General features: G+C 41.4%; 1 protein-coding gene across 1 annotated transcript in view; it reads left to right on the top strand.

Moving 5' to 3' along the window:
- The window catches only part of ptprz1a (protein tyrosine phosphatase receptor type Z1a), a 132,743-nt gene that overhangs the window by 73,730 nt on the left and 31,894 nt on the right, over positions 1-27,119 (top strand). The window contains 7 exon segments of the mRNA XM_038301119.1: positions 2,173-2,323; positions 8,530-8,714; positions 9,451-9,577; positions 15,609-15,649; positions 15,732-16,733; positions 16,735-17,926; positions 21,480-21,618. Coding sequence (XP_038157047.1) covers positions 2,173-2,323; positions 8,530-8,714; positions 9,451-9,577; positions 15,609-15,649; positions 15,732-16,733; positions 16,735-17,926; positions 21,480-21,618 — 2,837 coding nt within the window.

The following is a 27,119-nucleotide window of genomic DNA, read 5'->3' on the forward strand; positions in this document are numbered from 1 at the left end:
GTAATAGGCGAGGCAGAGAGAGAGCTGTCGGCATGTTTGGTGTGATCGTGTGAGAAGCTGGCAAGATGATGGAGTGTGAGCCAAAAGCATAAAACATAAAAAAAATAGTGTCACACAGAAATATATAGATACTTTAACTATAAACGACACAGATGGTAAATTACCTGTACGTATCAGGTCAGGGGAAAAGGTGTCCAGCATCTTATGTTTTATGTTGAACAACAATAAACAAAAAAATTTAAAGTATCAGACTTTAAGATGAGTTGAAGTAAATGTTATGATCTTAGGCTCCTTTCGTTGAAGCTGCAGGATGTGTTCTGACTGGTTTACATTCCAGCCAAATTCCGTCTATCAGAACTTAATGGTTTAAGTGAGTTTTGCTCCTATGTGAGGAATTAGTGACTCACCTGATGCAGGTACAGACATAGACTAATGGTTTAAAGTTGTAGGGAAGTCATATTTAAATGTCAAATCATTCGGGCTTAAACGTGTATATAAATGTACTCTTTATCAGACCATATTGTCCCAAAATTTAGAAAATTTCAATAAAAAAAAAATGAAAATATGTTTTTTTTTTTTTTTTTTTGTTATCTTCTGCAGGCCAGTTAGTTATACGTCAGCCTGAACACCTAAATTCGGCCAATCATATATCAACGATCATCTGTCAATCAAATTTTTTCAGTCATAGCATCTTGATTCATATGTCGCAGCTAATATACACAACGGTTGAAATCAGAATCATTTCCTTTCCCATTGAGTTCCATCCCAGTGTTCACGGGGATGGATGTCTGTGTCTTCGGCAGGCGTAGAGCTAACAGAACTGGCAGCGTTGCGAGGCAAGGGCTCAAACATGTATGGCTGGAAGCCTTCTACACCAAACCAAGCTTCTGCTGCCCTGGCGTCCTCTTCCACAACATCTTCGTCCCCGCTTTCCTCCTCTAAATAAAAAATGGATGACGGAGGAGACTCATCCACGACCTCCGACACTAAACTCTCCTCCTCTTGCATGTTTCCTCTGTCCATAGCGTTCCTTGACAGTGTCGTTTCTAAGTCACCAATTTAGTGCTACTTGGTCCCAATGGAATTTCCCATTGGGAACCTACTAGCACTAAGTTGCTAACTGGTTAGCAAGATGCTTCTGACAAACTGGCCACAATTAAACTTGTTTGCGAACCTTCTGCCACAACGATCCTACCCCCTTGATAATCGACCAATCACATTCTCTTTATTCACTTGTGTAAAGTTGGCACCACTTGGCAGAATTCAGAAATGCAATGGTTGGAACAGCCACTTCCCTACGACTTTAAATGCTATGCTTGGCTCCCCAATGCCTGCCGACTTTTACTGTGGAGGAAAAGAACTGCTGTGATTGGCTGTTGCTACCCCTCTGTAGAAATGGCAACATGTTTCCACCTCCTGCTAAAGATCAAATCTGAAAAGCATCTAAAACCACTTTTGGCTGTAACAGATTAATGTAATCTCACTGATTTGATCTAAACCATCCACTGAAGCTCTGGCTGTTGGTCTCTGCTCGTTGTCCTGTTGGACCATTAAGCTCTGCAACAGTTGCAGTTTTTTGGGGGGGGGTTTAGTCCCAGGATTCTCGCAGTTTATCCCATTATCTACCACTAGCTTTTCATATCATGATGTTGTTTCTTAGTGTGGCCAGTGTGTTTAGAGCCATTATCATGTTGCATGATCCAGTTTAGCTCATCTCATGTCAGTAAAGTGGTGACATGTTTGTCCTATAAATGAAGACAGAGCTCCTCAGTCCTGGTTCTATAAACCTGAAAGCACTAAACGTAACGATGGTGGTGATGTATTCAATGGATCGCTTTCATTAGCAGCAACTAACATTTCCCCTGAACACAGCTGGGAAGTCTGAGCTGTCAGCTGCTCTGCTGGGAAACAATAAGCATGCTGAAACTTTCAGGAATAAAAAAATCCCCTGTATACTGTTAGTTCATGATGATCTGATATTAACATGATGGGCGACCAAAGTCAGATCCCCTGTTTTTGACTCAGATTCGGTCACACATTGCCTTTATATTTTGGACTAATTTCTGTGTTGCTTTAACCTTGGTGGTTTATTTATTTTATAGGTCTGAATATATCACAGCTGACAGCCAGAGGATGTTTGAGTTAACCATTGTTTTACCCTCATGTTTGCAGCTGGAGATGTTCTGTGAAGTGATGACGATGCAACAGGCTGGATATGTTATGCTGATGGACTACCTGCAGAACAACTACAGGGATCAGCAGGAGCAGTTCACGGGTCAGGTGTTCTCCTCCTACACCGGCATCGAGGAGGTCCAAACGCCAGGTTGGTCTGACTGATTAAAAAGCATTTCACTGCAGTTCCTGCGAGGCTTATCAGGCTGCTTCCATCAGATGCTGTCTTGTTTTGGGAAAAAATGCATCTTCTATATCGACGACTACAAGCTAAACAGTTTTGATTTCATCTACATCTGTGTACTTTGCTCTAAATGTAAGTAATTTAGAAAGAAATTCTGATTGCATCTCTCAATTCCTTTAAAAAAAACACACTAAACTTTTAAATATTAAACCTTTTTTTCCCATTAAGTAATTTTACAACAATTATTCATTGCAGGGTTTTTTGTATCAGTGGAAGAAAACTCAATCAATTCAGAACCGGTTACTATATCAGAGCTGAGGCAGTAATATTATTTTTGCCCCCGCTTTGGTAAAGGATAAGATTTTTGTTGATGATGATTTTGATGGAGATTATTATTATTTCAAACAAACATCATCATCAGAGGGCAAAACTTCAACATACATTTCTATTTAAATAAATCAATTCGGTTGATGTCTATAGCCCATCCATTCCATTTCCAATCATGCTTATCCCAGTGGGGTCGCAAGGGGTGCTGGTGCCACCCTGGACAGGTCTCCAGCCCATCGCAGGGAAACAAAGAGACAAACTGTCATGATTTAACTAAAGATCTGACCCAAATGCAGAAGACCAAACAGAGAGACCAGGGAAAAAGTTTAACAGGTTTATTTAGGAGATTGTGAAGAATCCAGTGTTGCTCTGAACACTGCTCAACCGGAACTGAAAGATGAGGGGAAGACATTGCGGTTAGTTCAGGCTGTGTGGAAATTAGATTTTTTAAGAGGCTGACTCACATTTCCAGAGAAGTTGTTGACTCTTTGATTTCAGTGTCTGATTCGGTGGAGGGCGGACAGGGTTTACCCATAATGCGGTTGTCTGTTGGTGAACGGAGAAGCTGGCTGCCACTCAGATTTCCTGCGGTACCTGAACGAGTCATAGTGGAGATGAATCCCTTGCTCAGTGTGAAGCTCAAAATGATCTCTTGAGGAAAAGTAAACTCAAACCTCCAGTTTAAATCCTCAACTCAGCTTGAAGCTCAGATTATCCTTCCAGGGAGAGAAGGTCCGAAAAAAATCCAGTTTGCTGGATGACTTCCTGCCGAGAGGCAAAGACAAAAAACAAGATTGAAACTCAGGTTGACAAGAACTCAGTTTGACTCAGCAAAACTCAGCTTGGCTAGAGTACCCAAAACTGGCAAACAGTCAGCAGGTTAAGAGCGCTCCGTTAAAGAGGCAACTCACAGCAGGTGTGTAGAGAGGTGGACCAGAATCAGGCGCCTCCAGGTGGAGGAAGGTAGACAAACACAGAAAAAACACACACACAGACAGGAATCCTGACACAAACAGGACAACCATTCATGCACCCACTCACACCTAAGGAGAATTTAGAGACGCCAATGAACCTAACAGTCATGTTTTTGGACTGTGGGAGGAAGCAGGAGTACTCGGAGAGAACCCACGCATGCTCAGGGAGAACATGCAAAGTCCATGGAGAAAGACCCTGCGCAGTGGCGTGCTTTGGTGGCGTAGTGGTTAGCGCACATGACCCCTGTATGGAGGCCTTAGTCCATGACGTGGCTGACGCGGGTTCTAATCCAGCCTGTGTTCCTTTGCCGCATGTCTCTCCTTCTACGTATACCCCCTTTCCCGTCAGCCTACTGTCCAAATAAAAAAAAACTAGTGCCATAGCCCTTAGAAAGACCCAGAATCTTCTTGTTGCAAGGCTACCCACTGTACAACTGAGGAGCCCTGATCTATAGCATTTTCAATTACATTTTTAATTTTAATCTAAACCGTTGTCTCAGGTAACTTTATGAGGTAACTGAATTTGATTGAATCGTGTTTTTAAAATACCTTAAAATGAAATGTGTGATCTAAAGGAGCCTGATAACTAAAAGATTCTTGAAAGTTGTTTGAGTTCTGATGTGTAGTATGCTAACATTTATTCCAATGATCCAATGTTTTTAAGAACAGCAGAACAAAACAAAGTAAAGTTGTAAATAAATAATAAAAGGTGGATTCAGTTCAAGCAAATAAAGGTGCTTCTATGAAACCTGCGGTATCTGCCCTCTAGTGGCCAAAGCTTGGCTCTGCTACTGTTTTCCCAAAGAGCAAACAACGACACAAGGGTTAATATTCTGACTGTGACATATCTGGTCTTTTTCCATTAATAACGATCGGGAAGGAAGCAGTCAGTAGTGAGAACTGAGGTTTTAGTCCAGCTCTGCTGAGAAGGAAGTATGTTTATGTTTGCACAGTTTGAGCTGCCCATTGTAACTGACCCCTCAGCCACTTCTAATCAGTGATAATCCCAGATCGGACTTCATCCTTCATCTGCATTAGCACTAATCTTATCTTTGACCCAGAATAATTCCTAAAAACCCAGGAATTATTCCAGCAATTTCAGTTTTAGCTTTCCGCATCAAAGGCACTGCCTGGTTACTGGAAGGTTATTCTGAGCTGTAATTAATAGAAGCCAGAGGATAACTTCATGGGACCAGAGACTTTAGCAGCTAGAGGCTAACCATAGCTTTAGCTGAGAGTGGCTAATCTATCAGAAGCTTAAACAAACTGTAATGTAAGAAGGAAGAGAGTTCTATCTCCCACAGTATACTTAACATGACTTTCATCATTAGATACTAGAAACCTTATTCAGTACCGTGCTGGAGAGAAGCCGCCCAAAAAACAGAATCACTCACTCATGGAAATGTTTAATATGCTATGTAACACGTTTTATATTTCAGTTATATTATGACAGGATCATGGTTATTACATCTCTTCAAAGATTAGATGAATGGTTATTATTATTGAGTGTCAGAACAGTAAAGGAAGAAATTAACTATTGAAAGAATTCCAGCTCAGATTGGAGTCTGAAGCCCCTCCCACTAAAACCTATCGATTTATTGAGGTCACAGCTATGTAGGGGATAAAAGAAACCCTGGCAGGGGGCTAATCATTCAAATGGAAGCTAAAACCAATTCATGATTATTAGATGAATGATTATAACAGTAATTTGCTTTCTCACCAGGTTTCTTAGTCTTTTACATGATGGCTGGACTCCTGGACTGGCTGTTAGAATCCAGTTAGCTTCACCAATTTAGTCATTTATGCTACGGCTATCAGCAAAGTTATTAATCACCAACCAAAGTACGGTGGATCTGAACTGAGTGATAAATCATTCACTGCATAAACTAACCACAAAAGACCATGAGCTAAAATACAATGGTACCTTTATAAGCTAATAATCCTCATCACTGTATCACTACATCTAAGACACTTAACACTACTGAAAATAAGCACAAGGAAATAAAAGCAAACACAAAGGGAAAAGGACGTGTAAGAGTCCGTTCAAAAGTCTCTGAGGAATGCTCTTTTTAAGGCTTCATGCATTCAAGGTGTCCTTTAATACATTAGCAATGTGAATAACTCTGATGCAGAGATATTAAATTTAATCAAAACAGTGAATACATAAAAATTTAGTTACAGTGGACAGAATGGATTAGTTCAGCTGGACAGGATATCTGGGTCAGATAGAACAAAAGAGTTAGAGAACTCACTGTCATGATTTTATCAAGAGCTCGGACTCATATGCAGAGAGACCAATTGAGAGAGACCAGGGGAAAGGTTTAACAGGTTTATTTAGGAGTTTGTGAAGAAACCAGTGTTGCTCTGAACACTGCTTAACCGGAACTGAAAGGTGAGGGGAAGACACTGCGGTTAGGAATTTTGATTCTCGAACTTGAAGAGGAGAATTTGGTAGATAACTCACGTTTCCAGAGAAATTGCTGACTCTTAGACTCAAGTCTGTTGTCTGATTCAGTGGAGGGCGGACAGGGTTTACTCAGAATGCAGTTGTTAGTAGGCAAACGGAGAAGCTGACTGCCACTCAGATTTCCTGCGGTACTTAAACGGATCGTAGTGGAGATGAATCCCTTACTCAGTGTGAAGCTCAAATGATCTCTTGAGGGAAAGTGGATTCAAATCTCCAGTTTGAATCCTTAGCTCGGTATGAAGCTCAGATGATCCTTCCAGGTAGAGAAGGTCCGAAACATACATCCAGTTTGCAGGATGACTTCCTGCCGAGAGGCAAAGACAAAAACAAGATTAAAACTCAGGTTGACAAGAACTCAGTTTGACTCAGCAAAACTCAGCTTGGCTAGAGTACCCAAAACTGGCAAACTCTCTGGCGTCGAGGTAGTAGCAGTCAGCAGCTTAAGAGCACTCCGTTAATGAGATAACTCACAGCAGGTGTGTAGAGAGGCGGACCAGAACCAGGCGCCTCCTGGTGGAGGAAGTGAGACAAACACAGAAAAAACACACACACAGACAGGAGTCCTGACACTCACAAAATGGCTGCTACCATAGGGGTAGCTTGGAGCTAACGATGCTAGCGAGTACAACTGTAGTAGCTTAGCTCTTCAAACAAATAGAAAAAGAGAAATTAAGCAGACAGTAACACACAGCATGGATTGTTCAGTCAGGCTCAGTTAGCATTAGCATTCAGTCCAGAAATCTGACAAAAAAACCATCAGTCGTTGAATCAGAAGCTTCTTCCAAATAAAACACAAACAACACCTGTAAAAGATCTATTCTACTCGCCAAGCAGAGCATTTATCTAGCATCAGATGAGAGGATGGGCTTTATTTGTTGGCTCAGTGGAATGGAGGATGGGAAGGGTGGTTACTGTCCGCTCAGGTTCGGTTCTGCAGCCTTGAAAAAGGGTGTCCCCTTAAGGCAGTGGTTAGCTTGTAGCAGCCGCTCAGACGGCAGCAGCACAGCTACAAACAGCAGGTGGACCAATGGATCATGGTCCAGCAGTTTAACAGTTCAAAACCGTCCCAGAATCGTGTGGCACGGATCAGAGGCTCCTAGCGGCTCCTCTGCGGACAGCAGTTACGTCACTGTTCAGTCCGTCGACCAAAATTGGATAGTTTTCTCATCTACTTCAGCAGGCAGGTTTAAAAAAACTGAGTTCAATTTAGTTTAAAACGCAGGAAAAGACATTACATTCATCTCCTTGATGTCATCTCCTCTGAGTCGGCCATCGAGCACAGACTCCTCTACAGAGATAACCTGGTAGCTACATATGTTACTTCAGGTGGAACACCGGCGTATGTTTCCCGTATTAAGGCCTCAAATCCACAGACAAATGAAGCTGGGTGGGAGTCGGCTGCACCGGTCCCTCATGGTTCCCCCTGCAGGTGGTGGGCCCACCGGGGGATGGCCTTGCGTCGCTCCTTCGGGCTGGGCCCGGCTGGGTCCCGCGAGGAAGAACCCGACCACCAGGCGCTCGCCGACGAACCCCAACCCCAGGCCTGGCTCCAGGGTGGGGTACCGGCTCCGCCATACCGGGCAATGTCGCGTGCCTTGCTGTAGTCCTCGTCTTAAGGGTTTTTAAAACCGCTCTTCGTCTGACCTGTCACCCAGAGCCTGTTTGCCTTGGGAGACCCTACCAGGGGCATTTAGCCCCCAACAACATAGCCTCTGGGACCCAGGCACTGAAACCCCTCCACCACGTTAAGGTGGCGGTTCAAGGAGGGGAGAGGCTAAGTGTAGAGCCGGTTCTCCTCCACATCGAGAGGAGTCAGTTGAGGTGGCTCGGACATCTCCTTCGGATGCCCCCTGGATGCCTCCCTCGGGAGGTGTTCCAGGCACGTCCCACCAGGAGGAGGCCCAGGGGGCGACCCAGGACACGCTGGAGAGACAATGTCTCTCGGCTGGCCTGGGAGCGCCTAGGGCTTCCCCCAACATTGCTGGAGGAGGTGTCTGCGGAGAGGGAAGTCTGGGAGTCTCTGCTTAGTCTGCTGCCCCTGCGACCCAGTTCCAGATAAAGCGGGAGACGACGAGTACGAGTATATGGCTTAAATGCAGCAGCAGTTGAAAATGTTGTTATCAACAGTTCTGGAGATTGTTTCATTACCACCTGCTAGGAATTCAATGCCAAACGGTATACTTTATTTTTTTATTCCAATATCAGAAATATTAGCATCCACTGATGATGCTAGCTTCTTAAACAAATAAACTGTAGTGAGCTGATATGATGGTATTGATCTCCCACTGATCTTAATAATGATAATCTAATCCTAGCATTTTCTTTTTAAGGTCCTAACCTTTATCAAATTGCTTCCTTGTATCTTTATTTAACTTTGCCATTGTGTTTGTTTGTTTTTCTTTCAGTGTGCAGCTCAGAGCCTGAGAGCATCCAGGTAGCTCCCCATAACCTCAGCAGTATGCTGGTGGTATGGGAGCGTCCCCGGGCAGTGCACGACACCAACATCGAGAGATACTCCATCACCTACCGGCTGGCCAATGCAAAAGAGTCTGCCTTCTCCGAATACCTGACTGACGGATACCAGGATACGGTGAGTAATGGTCCAAAGGCTAATGTCTGTTCTTAGCCTCACAGGCTCCAAACGAAGGTCTTGAGAGATAATGAGTTTCACAGCTTCCTTCATGGCATGAAGGCGAGGACTGCTGTTTTGAGGAGATCCATCTGGCAACTGAAAGATATATTAACCTAACAGGGAACGGCTTTGATGAAATCAAGTTGTTTTTCCCCCAAATGGTCAAGTGTGAGAAAGTTCTTGATGCAGGGGGTGGGTTGGTTCCCCTGGGGGGTGTGTGTGTTGGGATTTGTTTAAGGTATAAATGCATGTACTGAGGTTGCCTCAGTCAGGGCTCTATCTCTCCGTCTGAGGACGTTAAATACATTTGAACCTTTTTTCTTGCAAGAAATGCCTCTGCCTCAGCTTCCTAACTCCACAGGCCCAACTAACTCACACTTTAAAACACAAAGAGTAGAGGAAGAAGCTCCATTAGCTAACAGTTTACTATCAGCATCATCTTAAATGCATTACCCGATTAGAAATGTAACTAAATCGTCAAACAGAGATACATATTGAGACAAACCACAAAGAGTCCTTTCCATTGAAACAGCAGCTTTGGCCTTACACTCTGGTGGTATCAGGGATAGAAAGCTAACCTACCAGTTGATGCATGCCTTACCTCACCAGACTATAAAAAAGAAAATGCTAACTTTGGCATCACAAATCACGTGGATTTTTTATAATCAAAGCAAATCTCTCCTGTCACCACCAGGGGGCAATACTTGATGACCTGTTGCCCAACAACACCTACGAGATCCGTGTGGTGGCCATCTGCTCCAATGGCCTGCGTGGACGTGTGAGTGACTCGCTGACAGTTGTCATGCCCATCGACGACCCCGGTAAGAGCAACCAGGCCCGACGGCAAGCGTAGAAATCTCTGCCTCTGCCCCCGTGTTACGTTTAATGTCAACTCAGAGACACTAAAACTGACCATAGTAACTCCTTTACAGTTTTTAACCTTTGATAGGAAAGTCCTATTCAATTCAATTCAATTCAGTTTATTTATATAGCGCCAAATTCACAACACATGTCATCTCAAGGCACTTTACAGTTCAACCAGATCATACAGTCAAATTGATACAAAGTTTTCTATCTAAGGAAAACCAGTTGATTGCATTGACTCATTGACTCAAATACAATCCCCCACACTAAGCATGCTTGTAGCGACAGTGGAGAGGAAAAACTCCCTTTTAACAGGAAGAAACCTCCAGCAGAACCAGGCTCAGTGTGAGCGGCCATCTGCTGAGGCCGACTGGGGTTCAAGGAGACAGAAGCAGAGATACAAAAAGCAGCTGTAAAAGGCGGCCCCGTCCAGGAAACACACAGCCAGGCAGACGAGCTCCAAGGCAGCTCCCATGCCAGAGGACGAAGAGAGCACATCCACTCAGTCACGGCCAATCTAGACACGGTTGATCTATGTCAAAATTCTGATGTCATATTTGGAACAGTGCTGAAGTGGAAGGCAGTGGGTCCTCATCTTTTGCTCCGAACTAAGAGAAGAAGTCTTTTTGCCTTCCAGCACTTTGGATTGCATGTCCTGCATGACTCAGAGCTCAAATATCCAATAGATGAACTAGTTTGCTTCTTTCACTTTGGTTAATTTATCATTATGAAGAAATTATGGCAGCCTTTTCTTTATTTATTTAGGTTAACCTGAAGTCTTTCTTTGACTGAGAACACACCTGCTGTCTCACCACTGAGCGTGACCTCGGTTTTAAAATGTTATAAATTTTCTTGAAAAACAACCCATAAGGAGGGATTGAACACATCCTCAGCAGGCAATATTAACACCCAACCGCTGAATTCCAAAATACAACAAATAAACACATAGATACAGGAAAACACATACACTGATGCTAAGACAACACTGTTAGCCACACAAGTAAACTTTCAAATTAAAATTCTGCACTTACCAATATTATTCAGTTAGACCTAATTTTCTGAATTCCTCTAGCGGGTATCATGCAGTAATGAGCAAGCTTAACAGTATCACTGCTCTACATGCCAGACGCATTGAACCAGATGATAAAAGGTTAAATGAGCCTCACTTCATGAAGCCAAAAACATCACTTCAGTCCAACGTTTGCTAACTACTGAGCACGCTGTGATTTAACGTGTCCATTTTGATTTTTGTCTTTTCTAAGTGCCATGATTTTTAGTCCAGGACTGTTTCAGGAGTTTTTCTAGCTCATTCTGTTAAAGCATGGTGGAAAGCAGATGTCTGAGTTTCAGTTTTTTTTTTTTTTTGTTTCATAGAATTCTTATTTATTATTATTGCTTCTTGCTTGAAGAACACTAAATTATGATAGTCCAAATAATGTTCTTTAACTTTTTACTTAAAGATTGTTGAAACATGATTGTTGAAGGACTGATGGTGGATTTAACAGTGAAGAAATGTTCTTTTGTTCTGACTCGTTTGTTTTACTTTCCTGCTGAACTTAATGCTTCTTCTTTTTCACCTTGTTTTTCTTTATCTTCCTGCCCATCTTCCTCTTCCTGCTCTCTCTGGGCTGTTTCTATATTTTAATGCTAAAGCAATGATTGATCTAAAAGCAATTTCTTCTGGTAACTGATGCTAGCCTGACTCTGGACTCCTCCTATGACCTCCTTCTATATTAGATCAACCAGCCAGGCTTAGCTTGCGTCTATTGGGCCATCTTCCATCTTTTCCTTCATATTTTCTTCTGCTATCTGTTCCTTCTGACACTTTTAGTGAGATAAATGTCTGTATGTTTCTCTGCATATATATATATATAACTTGTGATTTTGAATATTTCAGTTGATATTTATTTTCAATAAATTATTAATTTTGCCCATGTTAAATAAAAACAACAACTCTATTTCAGTGTGAGTAAGGAGCATTTGGATTTAGAGAAACTGCAAAATGGATCCTTAGAGTTAGTTTCAAAAAATGAAAGCTAAAATCAATAGAAAAAAAAAAAAAAAAAAAAAAAAAAACTTTCAGTTTCACATTTCTGGGCCTGCTTTCCTGACCAACAGGGACTCTACCAGGTGTTGCATTCAGGAATGGTGGGAACTAATTTTTAAAACATTGATATTCATTCTTATTTACCGTATTTTCACGACTATAAGGCGCACTTAAACGTCTTTTTTTTCCCTCAAAATGTGCGTTGCGCCCTTTGGTGCGGTGCGCCCTATGTGTGTTGTAACTGCGACTTTTGAGACCACCTCATTGAGGAGATGATGAAAGAGTGGCTGAATGTAAGGAGACCAGGTGTTTTTTTTTCCACTCATCACCATCGCTGTTAATATGTAACTCCATGCGTGCCCATCTCACAGCTGATGTGAAAAACATGGGGAAACAAATTAACCCTGTGCTCGCTGTTCAACCGCTCAACATTGGTGTGAACCGGACCCAGCAGGTGCAGCAGAAGCAGCGAGTTTACATGCAAAGTCAATGGTTGACGCGCGTATAGGTGCAGCAAAAGGTCCCGCAGCGCGTTTTGAGCAGCAGGTGCAGCGCGTCGGGAGCGTTTAAGCATCTGACGCACCGCCAACGCGCTGCTGCTGCTCGAGATGGAAAAATTTAAGTTTTGCTGCTGGACGCGCCGCATCAACCAATCAGAGAAGCTGATCTGGGAGCTGACAGCGAGACAGACACAGCACTCTGATGACATATGATATTAACGCAAATGAAAAAGGCTGGATGGATGGGGAAATGATGAAAGCGTGGCTGAGGCAGGTGTATGTGAGGAGACCAGGTGGTTTTTTCCACGCATCACCATCGCTGCGTGCCCATCTCACAGCCGATGTGAAAAAAAAAGGTGAATCAAATGAACGCTGTTATCCCGGGGGGTCTGACAAAGGAACTTCAACCGCTCGACATCGGTGTGAAGCGGCCGTTCAAAGTAAGGCTGCGAGCGGCGTGGGAGCGATGGATGACAGACGGAGACCACAGTTTCAGGATAAGTGGAAGGCAGCGCCAGGCAAGTTACGCCACCTTTAGCGGATGGATTGTAGATGCTTGGACTAACGTGTCTGCTGGCTCTGTTGTTCAAGCTTTCGCAAAAGCCAGCATTATTTCCGAGGAGCCGCGCTGCACGGAAAGTGACTCTGACAGCGAAGAAGGGGAAATTGGCATGTCTGATTTAGCGCAGCTGTTTAATTCAGAAACAGAGGATGATGACTTTGATGGGTTTGATTAATACTTTGTAATAAATACATGAATAAAGCACAGTCATACTCAGTTTTGCTCCCGCTGTATTTTTAAATACGCAGTAGAGGTATTTAAAGGTAGTAGAGGACATGTACCTGTATATAAAAAACGCGCCCTATAGTCCGGTGCGCCTTATGTGTGTGTTAAATACAGAAATGGGACACATAACTGAGACTGCGCCTTTTAGTACGGTGCGCCTTATGGTCGTGAAAATACGGTAATTGGCTTTAATGCATTAAATGCTTCATTCATGTTGGCTGTTAAAGTAAAAAGTATATATTTCACTTTCAGAAAAAGCAATACAAATGTAATTTCATGAAATCTAAACAGATTGTTTCTTTTGAAAGAGATGCTTTGGTTTTTATAAGGAAAGACAAGCTATGAGTCATTAGCAGATAAATCTCACATCTCAGATTTTTATTCCCCCAAAGGTTGAAACTTATAGCAAGCCTGAGCTAAAACTAAAAAAAGTGAAGTTCCACCGACTTAAACTAACAGCAGACTCAAATGTAATCACAGTTCATGTTTATAACAATTTATAAGATGCTTTTCAGGACAGACCAACAACAAATATAATGGCAAAGTTTGGTCTGTAACAGGAAACTGATCCATGAGACAGCTAATCCAACCATAGTAAAATCTGAATATTCCTGCACAAAAAAATAAGTTACAAATTATTTAAAATGTGAGAAACATTTTAAAGTTAGTTCTATGCAGGACCAGCAGGTTCTGCAACAGCTTCTTCCCCACCGCCATCAGACTGATGAACTGTTGAGAAACTCTAAAACATGTCACAGACTCTGCATCACACTGATAACACCAAACCAAAACACTGCATGTTTGCACCATAGATATTAAGCTTACAGCCTAAATGCACCATAAACAGATGAAAAAATAGATGGACGGTTCAGATTTAATAAAAATAATCATCTGTGTCCTAAGATTAGATAAGTTTGTTTCATAAAAAAATGCAAACATTTTGATGGTTTTAGATTTGAATGAATCCAGCTTTTCCATGAATCACTTTAAAAAACCAAACAGCAGCAAAATACCAGACATATATCAAAATAAAGTATAATATAGTGCATATATATATAAATGATCACTGAGAAGGAACGCATCTTTACTGTTTATGGATAGAATGGTCAAAGCCCTGCTGATCTGATACCAACTTATACACCAATAACTAAACGGGCTGGATTCCTCTCCTGTTTTTCTTTGTTTTTCTGATCTCAGATCGTCCAAATTTGAGCTCATGTCAAATAATTTAATCCAGATTGATTGATGTGATGAAGCTGTAAAGATTATTGGAAAGATGCTTTAATTTACTGGATTTCCTTTTTCATCTGGATCACAACAATAAGTTGAAATCAGTTCATGGTCAAGATGAGGCTTTTAATGGCTACATATGCAGCATATTAGCTAAAGCTTTTGGGTCTCCTGCGTTTGTAAACAGATTAACTTTAAGCACCTCCCGTTATCTACAGTATGCACAGACACTACTGTGACCCAAAAACTGTTAATGAGGTAAGTGTGTTTTGGAGAAGTTATGGTCAGATTCTGGTCGTGGATCAGATAGCCGTACCCAAAAGCTCTGCTCTGGTTATCTCAGTCATGTCATGTTGGGTTGAGTACGTGACACTGTGCAGACCAGCCATGGTCCTCTACACCAGGGGTGGGCGATTCCAGTCCCTGGCGGCTGTTATCCTGCAACATTTAGATCCATCCTTGGTCCAAAACACCTGAATCAAATGGTTGAGTTACCTTCTCAGTATGCAGACAGTTCCTCCAGAGTCCTCTCAATCATCTAATTCCTTGATTCAGGTGTGTTGAACCAAGAGCAGATCTAAAAGTTGCAGGATAGTGTCCCTAAGGAACTGGAATTCCCCACCCCTGATCTACACAGAGTATGAGCTCCTGAAAGCCAGGCCTGCTCCATGACCCTCTAACCCAGCTGGAGAGCAGCTCATCCTTCCAGGTCTGTGCTGGGAACGCTGGGTTTTCTACAGCTGTGGTAATGAAAAGGATTGGAAGGTGTGAACTCTGGGATTTTTGGAAGGTTGCCCAATACTTTAGGTAATATGATAGAAGGTTTATTTTCAGTATTATTTGCAGCCTTTTTGTCCAAACCCTCAGTAGTTCAGCCCTAAAGCCCCTTTTAAAGCCCTTCATGCTCTACAGACCAGTCGCTCTTCTGGTCTCCATGATGTGTAACTTAGCCTTAGAAAGGTAAGGGTGCAAAGACCCACTTCTGCCCTGAAACCCTTCTGTGTCCTGTGATCCTCTGAGTTTTTCCCCCTCCTGATCCAGACATGGAGAGTCAGAAAAAAGACATTTAACTCGTTTTAAGCGATTTTTAGAGAGGTGTTTGTTTCTGCTTGCAGGATTATTCTGATCTTTGCATGACCACGCCTTTCTTTCCTGCATGTTTTTGTTTATGTTTGATACATTTTCCTAAAAGATCCCGGCATGTGAATTAGGATATAATGAATGTTGCTGCCTCTGTGAACCTAGCTTTAATACGCTCCATCTTTTCATCTTTTCATCAGTTATTTTTAATCCTGCCTTATTTATCCAAACCAATGACTTCAGGATTAAGGCTCTTGACTGTTCACTATTTATCAATCAACTGTTGTAATTTTCTTTTTCAATTGGTTGATCTTTCTCTGCTTGTCACTTGTTCCTCTTCTCAGAAGACGCTCTGGATCCAGGTTCTGAAGAAACTGACTTTGAGGTAAGCTAACCTGACTCCTGTTTTTCCATGCATGCCGTCACCATTGCCATTAACTCCTTTCAATCTCCATTTCCACAAACAGGACTATAATGAGCCTGACTTCTCCTGGAATGAGGTGGACCCAACTGAGAACAACTATTTGGAACGGGTTCTTTCAAATTCACCCAGGACTACAACATCAGCACCACCTTTGTTTCTCCTGCCTGGAAGTCGAACTCCGACAGGAAAGTCCAGTGAGGGAGCCACCATTGAACCGGCTGTGATAGCGAGCCAGTCTGCTGACGTTTTAAGGCCTTCGGAGGAGATGGAGAAGCACAGTACTTCCTTACAACCACCAGAGGATGCCAGAGAGGGTCCGGGTGTTGGAAGCAACAGTCTCTTCTATTACGGAACAGAAGATCCACTCACTTCAAGTACTACCCCTCCGCCCCTCCCCTATACAGACACAGATGGAGGCCTTGATGGGGAAAGTTCATCTGAAAAAGGAAGAAGCGGTTTAAGCACCTACCCTGTAGCCCCTGACATGCAGGCAGAAGCTACCAAGGCTGTTTCTCAGCATCCAGCCACAGTGTCCCCTACTGACCAAGACAATGGTGGAACATCACCGTCCGCCTTCATGCCAGCAGAGACCCAAGCCGTAAACCCGGACAGCACCAGAGATTCTCTTCAGGTGGAGATATCGGCCTCCACAGAAGGTGTCCACCATCGAGCCACAAGCTCCAGCCTTCCTTCTTTTTCCTCCACAGCTCCCTCTGTCATGCTGAGTGGCATTGTGGTGGAAGCCACGCAGTCGCTGTCAAACGGTGAGAGCAGCTCTGTCTTCCCCTCCTCCTCCCCTCTGTGTGACTCCTTGGATCCGAGCGCAGCTCCTTCTGCTCGCTTGCATGACTCCTCCTTCCTGTGGCCTGTGTTGTCAACCAGTAATCCAGACTCCCAGCATGCTGCCACTGGGTCTCTGTCTAGCAAAGAACTGGCTCCTACTTCTACCCCCCTCCTCCTGTCTTCCACCCTGCCTCACCTCCCTCACCCCTCAGCCTCCCTGCCTGGTCCCACGGTGAACTCTTTGTCCTCTGACCTTGGGTTTGGGGGGTAGAGATAATGATGTTTTGTTGTCTGGGTCTTCAGGTGATTTCTCTGTACTCGGTAAAACCCCTCCACTCGAAACAGTTTGGGACTTGGCACACTCCAGTGTCTCAGCTGAACTGTCCGACTCGATGGATGTTTCCTCCTCAATTCTCTCTCTTTCTTTCAGCCCTTCCTTGCAGCCTTCAGTTCTGTTTTCTAGGGATTTCACTTATTCTGTTGCTATTCTGGGCTCGTCCGAACCGAAAACAACCGGCTTCCAGGACTCCAGGTTTGCCAAAGGCAGCATGACTGAGTCTGTAGTTCCTGAGTTCAGTGGTGATGGGTTTCTCCTAGCAAGCGACGTGGAGATGGTGTGTGGCTGTTCTCTTGAGACGTCGGTACCTTCATCCTGGTTGCATACCTCTGCACATGCACCACTGCCATCATCAGCCAAGAGCTCCACTGGTTTGGGATTTTATTCCAGCTTGGTTCTGCTTCCAGCTTCTAGTGTTGAAGTAGAAACCTTTCCAACATCACTAGAAGGTGTGGGCTTTCCTGGCCTGTCTTTGGACCACTCTCTGCAGTCACATAGTGCCAGCTCACTATCACTGTCCTCTCCTCAGCTTCTCCAGCCCACCCATAGTCACCATCGTCTTTCTGTTACAGCCACATTTTCTGCTGCTACGGATTCTGATCTGTCAGCACCAGAGAGCAGCACCCCCTCTCAAACCTCTGCTCTCTACTTCCCAACAAACACCTCTCCGTTTACCCAGACTCCAGAGGAGCAGGTGTCTGACTTTAGCAGCAGCACCTCCGGCTCGGCTTTCCTCCCCGACTCCCAGGAAGGAGTAGACCAGGAGTGGGAAAAGGGTCAAACATCAGCCTCCGGCATCAGCCCCCTCCCTCATTTAACCAAAGTGGTGAGCTCTCTCCCTCCCTTCATGACCCTGGAATCGGGTCAGAATCCAGATGATGTGGAAGAACACTCCTCAGCCTTTTATTTTGAAAGCGGCAGCGCCATTGATCCAGAAGTGGAAGGTAAAGCGGCGCCGACCGCTTCAGAGGTGACCTCAGGTTCAACCTGGCCCCTGGGGGGGCCGGAGGACAGCGGCTCAGGGCAAGCCGAGGGTCTCGGGGACAATGAGACATCCTCTGACTTCAGTATTTCAGGACGCCCAGAAACAGATCCTGAGGAGGAAGAGCCTGTTTCAGGTAAAAAATAAAAATAAAAAATCGCCCATGAATGAGAAACCAATGAGAGCAGCGAAATCCAGAGCTGCTCCAAGATCTGTGGACATCCCACACTCCCTTTATCCTAACCTTTGATCTGCAAAGATAATAAAGGAAAACGTATTTACACCCAACAACAAAGAACATCATTATCTATATTATGAATCTGTGTGTTTTATCTTTGATTCATGCTTAGAAACATGCTTAAAACAGACCTTTTTATCAATTAATTGTCAGAGATGAAAATGTTGTTAAATGTTTAAGGAATACATCTATCTATGAAAGTGTATACATTTTCACTTTAAGACATTCACATGTCCAACAGGTTTGTTGCTGTTTTAAAGGCCAAAAGAAGGTAGAAAATGACCAGTACAGCTCTAGCCTTACCTGACAGGGCCACCAGAGGGCGGTAGAGCTCCATCCTATCAGATCATCAACCTGCTGTGGTAGATATTTGGATAGATTTTTTAAGTTCATCTAACTTCGCCGATGGTTGATAACTGGGGAAACTGGTTTAGTTATTAGAAATCTTAAATATGTTTAAACCTGTTTAGCAAATGTCTCCTCTGTCGTTTGAATACAAAGGCAGAGTTTCAGGAGGCATTAACAAAATACAATAGTGGCTATTTAAAATGTCCACTTTCCTTGATTGGTCCTTGGCTGGTCCCCTACATTTCCTCTTTAAACATCAATCTTTGTATAAAATGATCTTTCTGTCATGATTAGTGGACATTAAGATCTAAAGAGAAGTGCCATCAGCTGGTCAGACCCTCTAATTCAGTGAAAGGGTGGAGTCAGAGTAAAAAATGTGCAGGAAAGGGTCACTGCAGTGGCTGGAAGTTGGAGGGGATTTAGCTGTCATTCGGCTGGCTTTTGACTGGGAAGGGTCATTTTGAATGGCTGCTACTGGAAATCACATCATTAAAGCAAAGCTGTGTAACTTTTGACCAAGAATTTACCTATTTAACGTATTCATTGTTGCTTTACAAAAACAAATGACCTGTTCTCTGAGAAAGTTTTTCTCTGTAAGTTCCAGAAACTGCAGGTTTTAAAAAAAGATGAATAAAAAGATTTCCCCTTTTGTTTTCCCAATCAGAACTTATCCACCATGGTCGGTCAACCCTTCCCTCCATCAGAGCAGGAGGGGTTACCTTCCAGGTCAAACGGGAAGTATTCACCCGGTTGCCATGGCGAGCATCTGAAGGTGTACTGCAGGAATAAACCAGCTGCTCTACTTAGTGCAGACGTGGGGCATTGTGAAGTATTGTCAGTTTTATCATGTTTTCCTCACTCTCTGACTTTAAATCATTTATATTTGCTAAATGAAAAGAGTCTAGATTAATATCTGTCCTCAGTCAGAGCACTGTGTCCTTAATAGCATTACTTACTGAAACTCTTAGAGGGTCTTAGAGGTGAATGTTTGAAATCTGCATATTAGAGGCTTTAAAAGTTGTGACATCATCATCTTAACGGCAAAGAGAAAACTTAGTTTCTATAAACCTCCGACTTTGATGAAAAGTTATGCATGCTCAGAGTGAGCGATTGCTGCTGAGTCAATCACCCAATCCTAGCGCCTGTCCACTGTAGCTACATGCTCATCCAGGAGGAGGGTTTGCTCCTCCTGGAGCAGGCATAATGCTTAAAACTTCTCACAATCTGTGGCATATAAGAAGCTCGGCTTGTTTTCTGCAGTTTACTGAAACGTTGTCATGACTTCCTGTAGGATTGGTTTCTCCACCTCACCTTCATTTTCACACTGAATGGTGGTGAGCGTGCAGCAGACAGTTTGGTTTCAGGTTCTGGGAGGCAGTCTGCTGATGGTAAGGCAAGGCAAGGCAAATGTATTTGTATAGCACAATTCAGTACAAAGACAATGCAAACTGCTTTACATGTTTAAAATATAGGAAAATAAAACAGAATCAAAGCAAGTAGGAAAAAAATAAAATAAAAAATGCAGAAACAAAAAAGAACATTAAAAACAGTTGGACTAAAGAAAAAAAAAAAGTTGAACTAATGATGTTTCAGTTGAACTGTTTAACTAGAACAGTGGAAGGCAATCCTAAACAAATGTGTTTTTAGTCTTGATTTAAAGGAACTCAGGATTTCCGCACTTTTAGTTTTTTCCAGATAAGTGGAGCATAGGAACTAAATGCTGCTTCTCCATGTTTAGTTCTGGTTCTAGGTATGCAGAGCAGGCTGGAGCCAGAAGACCTGAGTGGTCTGAAGGGTTGATACACTGATAGCAACTCTGTGATGTATTTAGGGGCCATTCAGAGATTTATAGACTAACATAAGTATTTTAAAGTCTATTCTCTGAGATACAGGGAGCCAGTGTAAGGACTGTAGAACTGGGGTGATGTGCTCTACTTTCTTAGTCTTAGTGAGGACACGGGCAGCAGCGTTCTGGATCAGCTGCAGCTCTCTGATCCACTTTTTAGGCAGATGGTAGCCGGTGTTCTGTCAGACCAGCATACCCATAGTCAATACCCATTTATCCCTTTAGTTTTGCACGAAAAATGCACTTTAAACTACCTCAACAGGTGTGTATCCTGTGGAGTGAAAAATGTTAAGATATGTCTGTTTTTAGCCTCACAGGCTCCAAACGAAGGTCATGAGATCTGAATGAGTTACACAGCCTCCTTCATAGCATGAAGGGGAGGACTGCTTTTCTCAGAAGATCCATCTTTGGCCAGGGAAATATATATGAACCTAACAGCGAACGCCCTTCATGAACTCATAGTTGTTTTGCTTCGATGTTCAAGTGTGAGAAAGTTCTTTATGCAGGGGGTGGATTGGTTCCCCTGGGCGGAGTGTGTGCTATTTTGTAAGGTATAAATGTATATACCGAGCTTGCCGCAGTCAGAAAGATCTATTTCTCTGTCCGAGGACGTTAAATAAATGTCAACCTTATTTTTTGCAAGAAATGCCACTGCCCAAGCTTCTTTACTCCACAGTCCCTTTAGTCATGTTCAAAAAAACTATTTAATTACTTACTTTTTGGTGTTTTTTGAAGCATATGGCGATCTGACCTTAAATAATTTTTTTGGTAGATGACTAAAGGTAGTTTTAAGTTTATTTTTTGTACAAAACTAAAGAGATAAACGTGAATAAGAAAATCTTGCGCATGCGTATTGACTCTAGGTATGCTGGTCTGATAGAACAGCGGCACGGTCTGCAGATAAACAGGCTGATGGTGACAGGGAGGTTCTTTAGAATCCCAGAGAATCCCAGAACCGTTTAACCACCAACCGGAGGATGTTTTATAGTTCATAGACATACCAGTCCAAATGAAGGAGCCTTGGGCTCAGTGTGAACACATGTCGCTGTTATTGCTCTAGTTGGGTGAGTTCTGGAAGGGGATTTTTTAAAGATGTTCTGGAACCCTTTAAGCCCTTTGCTGGAAAATCACGCCTTCTACACAGAGTATAAGGACCAACTTTAGCTGATATCTAAACGTTAAAGAAAGAAGAGGTCTGTCAGAGATAGAGTTCACCTTCCCTGTCTCACATCCAGCCACCTTTGTTCCTCTCCCCAGATGCCAGTAACAGCAGCCATGAGTTGAGGGTGGGCTCCATGGGGGAGAGAGAGAGGAAAGCTGTGGTTCCTCTGGCCGTCATTTCGTCTCTCACTCTGCTGGGCCTGGTGGTCCTCATGGGCATCTTCATCTACTGGAGGTCAGTACCACTGCAGGTGCATCAGGAAAACCTTCCAACACTGGAATACATTACAGCTTTCTATTTTTGTATTTAGGAGTGGGCTGAAAAGGTTTCATATTTGGATGATTGTAGAGCTATTATATCACCTAAAAAGAAAGGTTAACCTCTTGAGCCCGGCGGGCCCGGTACCAGCCCAACTGACACCAGCTGATATCTATTTATAGAAATGGCCAAATCACAGTCACATGGTGTTTCATCCACACTCCTTTCAAATGGGGCTTTAAAAATTTCTAAAACATGTTTCAAAATAATTTTTTCGCAAGTACTTTATGTTTTATAGCTGTGTAAACAAATAAAATGAGATTTAAAATTCCACCTGACATGTGTGACTCTGCAGGAGTGATGCAACAGCAGGTATTTTTTTACCTAATGGCCGACATCTTTGGAAACTAGAGGCTCAGACCTTTCCAAGGAGATATTATTGGTAAATTTCAATGAAACAACGGCTAAATCTTAGGAGCAAAGGCTTTCACTGGAAAAAAAATCAAAATCTAGATAAGTCCTTTTTTCTTAAAATAAGTGAATTTGATCGAGGAGGTAAAAAATGCCAATGGAACCAGACAATTTATATTTAAAATAAGAAACACAATTGCATTGTCTTGTTTCAAGTGCATATTATTTCATGATCTTATTTTAAGACTAAAAATGCTCACTCCATCGGCAAACTATCTCATTTACCTACTCAAATTAAGGGTAAATACACTTAATTTAAGGAATTTTTACTTATTTCTAGATTGTTTTTGCCTTATGCAGAAGGTCTTCAATAATGTAAATCAGATATAATGTTTGTCTGACCAGATTACCTTTTATGAGTGGAAAAATACATTTTGGCATTCTGCAAAAAAAATCCCATTTCCTCCTAGCACTCTGTTCACTAAAACCTTTGTGGAACAAACATGCTTCAACTTATTCAGTCCAAATTAGCTTGAGTTCTAGTCAAGATGTGGATCTATAACATCTGAGGGTTAATCCAGAGTTTCTAATGGGCTTTCATGGTGTTTTGCAGTTTATTTTGGAGCAAAATGTTGGCGAGGCTAAATATTTTTCTTTTTTTAATGTTTAATCACCTATAAATCAGACATTGTTACATTTGAAATAGTGGTTCCACCTGAAAAATATTCATCAACGCCTTTCTGTCACACAAATACAAACAATTATATTTTCAATTTATAGTTTGGGAGCTGAACTTGATTTCGTTTACATATGTAGTTTCATGCAGAAGCGGCTCCTAAGACCCTCATGGCTTACGGCTTATGTGAGGAAATGTCTCCATTACACATTAAGTTATTTCATAAACTTCTTTTCTATATTCCCTCTTTAGTTTCTTCCCTCCTCATAATCCTGCATGGAATAACCCGCCCTGTTCCAGCCACTTAACCTGAGATCAACCATGCTGGAGAAGATTCTCAGTCATCCAGGTCATCGTCATTCCAAAAAAGTTAAAAAAAACAATCCACTGGACTTGGTTTTCATGTTTGAAGACATGTGTCTTCCCATCCAGGAAGCTTTTTTAATTTAAAATGTCAGAAATAGCGTTGAATTTGAAACCCGAGTCCAGTGGATTGTTTTTTTTATTAACTTTTTTGGAACTGTGATCCATCATGTTTTTGTTTATAAGGAAAAAATAACAAATTTCATTCATTCCTTTAAGGTAAACAATTACTGCCCTTGTTTCTGTTTCACGCCGACCACCAGAGGGCAGCAAAGGTTTTCTGTGACTGTGGCTGGTCTGGATGGTAAATCTAGGTTTATGCTGAAAACAGTCTAATCTTAAATACAGTAGGATACACAGCATCTTAAATAGGATAAATGCAAAGCTAAAAAATCCATTTCATTAACTCAAACTGATCAAGGTTTTATGTTAAAACAAGAAATATGAATTTACACCAAAATGACAAAAGAACAAAACCCCAAAAAGATGCATAAATATAGAAATATTTGATCATTTCAATAAAAGGTTTGCATCTTTGAGGAGGAAACTCATTTTCAGGTGGAGTGTTTATTAATAATTATTTTGTCATGACTGAATTTCTTCATTTAGAGCAGCTTTAACTCTGCATCGCTGCAGCATAAAGTTTCAAACTTTTTATCCTCATGTCTAAACAAATGACACAAACATTTAATGATTATCTTTCATTCTAATCATTTCATAACTCACAATCTTTTAAAATAAAAAACAAACACATCCTAATGTTACATAATATCAATTAAAAAAACTAATTAAATGTAATATTTACCCAATGACACGTAATGCATCATACCCAGTGGAATATGACGCACAGTGAGGCTCCTTTATCAGCTTAAAGCACTTTTTTTCAAACAGGCTTTTAATGGTTTGAAGTATACTTTCATGAAGCTCCTATTTCTCTATTAAACATGTGCTTTGTTTGGCTGCAGTGTTTTACTCTTGAATGTCATGTTTTTTCAGTCCTAATTAACAGATTTAAAGACATGAAAACATCAGAAATTAATCTATATGTTTCTCTTAGAGTTACTGGAATAAATCATCTTTTCACTGATGAATAAAACAGGCATTTATGCTTGAAGCAAAGCAAAAAGATTAAAAGCTTGATGTTGAATTTCTTAATGAAGTGATGAATGAAGTGTTTTTTCTATCTAATGACTAAAATCAATCTGGAGAATGATTGATCAGACAGACTTTTACAGCAGTTTACTGTAAAACCTTTGTTCTCACTCTCAATAGAAAAAAAGGATTTTAAAATTCAAGGTTTAAATTTCATGTTGAATGAGGATTACAATCTTAAACTGTTGGATAAAGAAAGTGTTTTTATCTTGAGAGTTTTATTCATTTTGCTCTGAAATGATACAGACTCCGTTGCCACGGAGACGATGAAAAGTGTTCCGATATTGGGGGATTAATTTCTGAAACCAGATGGAAACGTTTTCATATTTCTGTGTTCATGCAGTACGGATCTTTGTTCTGATAACAACGACTTAGGTCCGTCCTCCTCTGCAAACCGTAGACACCTCTTCACCACCAGGTGTGTTCGAAGTCATAGTCCTCTAAAAACCCGGTCTACCTGGACTCGGACCCGGTCTACCTGGACTGGGTCCTTGAAGATCCGTGAAAATAAGGAAGACAGAATAGTTTAGCCATGGCTTCAAACAGGTCCAGCCTGCTCCGGCTTTCACCGCCCATTCCCTCTGTTGCCTAGCAACCATTACAGCTGCCACACAAAGCATGCAAAGAAAGGATGCTGAACTTCTCACACTGCAAAAAATGAACAGAAGTCATTTTGTTTTTAAAATAAGTGCATTTTGTCTTGAATTGAGGAGGTAAATAAAACACTATGCCAATGGAACAAGAATTAACATTTAAAATGAGAAAAGGTAATTGCATTGTCTTATTACAGACACGTAGCATCTAATTAACTTATTTTAAGAGTAAAAATACTTATTTAATTGGCACTTAATCTTATTTACCTACTAAAATGAAGTGTAAATATACTTGATTTAAGGAATTTTTACTTATTTCTAGATGGTTTTTGCAGTGCACCACTGTTCCTGGTGCTAATTACATTTATTTATTTTGGAGCTAATTAGCAAAGGCCAGGAAATGCATGGATTACATTTTTCTTCCCTTCACATTGGTAAAGAAGTTCTTTAGTTGTGTGTTTTAATAAAGATCCTTCCCTCCTAATGGAGTTGTTGTTCTCCGCTGATTCTTTCCATCAAATGTCTGTTTTATAAACGCCTTATTGGAGGGTGTTTTTATTAAAGAGAGGCATAAAAGAAAGTAGAAAAACAACAAAACTCCAAAATAAATCCAAGATCTCCTGTTTCTCTGGAATTCTCTCCCATCATGCCTTCAACGTTTCTCCTGAATCGTGCTCAGAGCTTTTATTGCTGGAGACGCTCTGCAGCAGACGGCTTGTCTGCAGACTTTTACCTTTTCAGTAGAACCTGGAGACACGTTACCATCACTCACTTTTTTATATTTGGATTAATAAAGGTGTTAATGAACAAAGTATAAATACTTCATTGCTTCAGTAGAAATCTCGGCTATCTATGCTTTACTTAAGTATTTCTTTATTTAGAAAACTTTTTCCTTCTATTCCTTAAATTTTAAAAATAACCTCATTAGTTTTGTTTCATTTAAGTAAATTTTCATTCTGGCCTGTTGGTATTTAAAACAAATAAAAACCATCAAAATATTTAGTTTCATCCAGACACTTAATTTCTTTGTGGTTGGACTCGGTGCTGCCCCAACTTGTTGCTCACTACCAACCAAAATAAATCCTTTATCAAGATGAAGCAAAGTTAAATGTGACACTGTTACTATTAGTTATAAAACTAAGAAAATTAAATCTAAGGAAGTTATCATCCAGAATGGTAGAAAAATGTTCCTTTAATACGGTAGAGCAGTAAAGTCAATGTCCTTAACAGTTTTTCCTACATTACTATGACTTTTATACTTGAAGTAGTTTTTTAAATGGTACTTTTATACTTTTACTGGAGTAAAAAGCTGCAGTTGATCCTCTAACTTCTATAAAAGTGTTTTTAAACAGCAGGATTTATACTGGAGGAATAAACATGAATACTGATTACAGAATATCTTTTATAATTATTCAGATATTCAAAAGATGAATTTAGAGAAGTTTGTTTTTTTACTGATTGTAAAATCACAGAAATGTGATTAGGCTGACTTTAACCCTTTCCGCCACTTCCTTCTCTGACTGTACATTTGGAAGTTATTTATTTCAGTGCCGCATCAGAGGCTCAGCTTGTTGTTCTTGTTTTTCCCTCTGCTTGTTGTTGTATATCAAGGATTGAGCAGTGCTAAGCCGGTAATAATCTGAGGAGCAGGGGGATTAATCCTTGGTGAGGGATGTTTCTTAGCTGCAGCAATTTGAGCATCCACTCAGCTGATATGTCTAGAGAGGCATGCTGGAGAGAAAATGACATCCGCCTGATTACGGCGGGTCCAGGGAGTCATGTTTGTGTCTCTGTGGGCGACGGCGAGAAGCCAGACCTGCATTAATCCTGCTGCATGTGACTTCCTTATTGCTCCTTTAAGAAAACAAGGGGCTGAGTTTTTGTGACATTAACTGTATTGTTAATGTTAAAAAGCAACAATGAACTAAAAAAGAAGCTAAAACTAAAACATCACAATAAAGATTTGCCAACTTCTTACCATCCGAATTAAAATTTACAGTATTGTCCAAAAAAAGTAAACAAATTCCCATTTAGCTCTTAATTAAGTAAATACCTCCTTATAAAGAATTCAACATTGTAAATACTTTTATTTGGTGAAAATTTTAACAAAACTGGGACCCACACTGGAAAAACAATCTAGAAACAAGTAAAAGCGCTTAAATAAAGTTTCCAGTGATGGAGCTAGCATGCTAGCACTACCCGATCCGTCCCATCAGCTCATCCAGATATACATCTGGGTCGCCCTCCATTTTGATTTGTTAAAAAAACCTAAATTACATATT

This window comes from Cyprinodon tularosa, unplaced genomic scaffold (assembly GCF_016077235.1).
Source record: "Cyprinodon tularosa strain WSP-4 unplaced genomic scaffold, ASM1607723v1 ctg461, whole genome shotgun sequence".
NCBI classification, from domain to species: domain Eukaryota; kingdom Metazoa; phylum Chordata; class Actinopteri; order Cyprinodontiformes; family Cyprinodontidae; genus Cyprinodon; species Cyprinodon tularosa.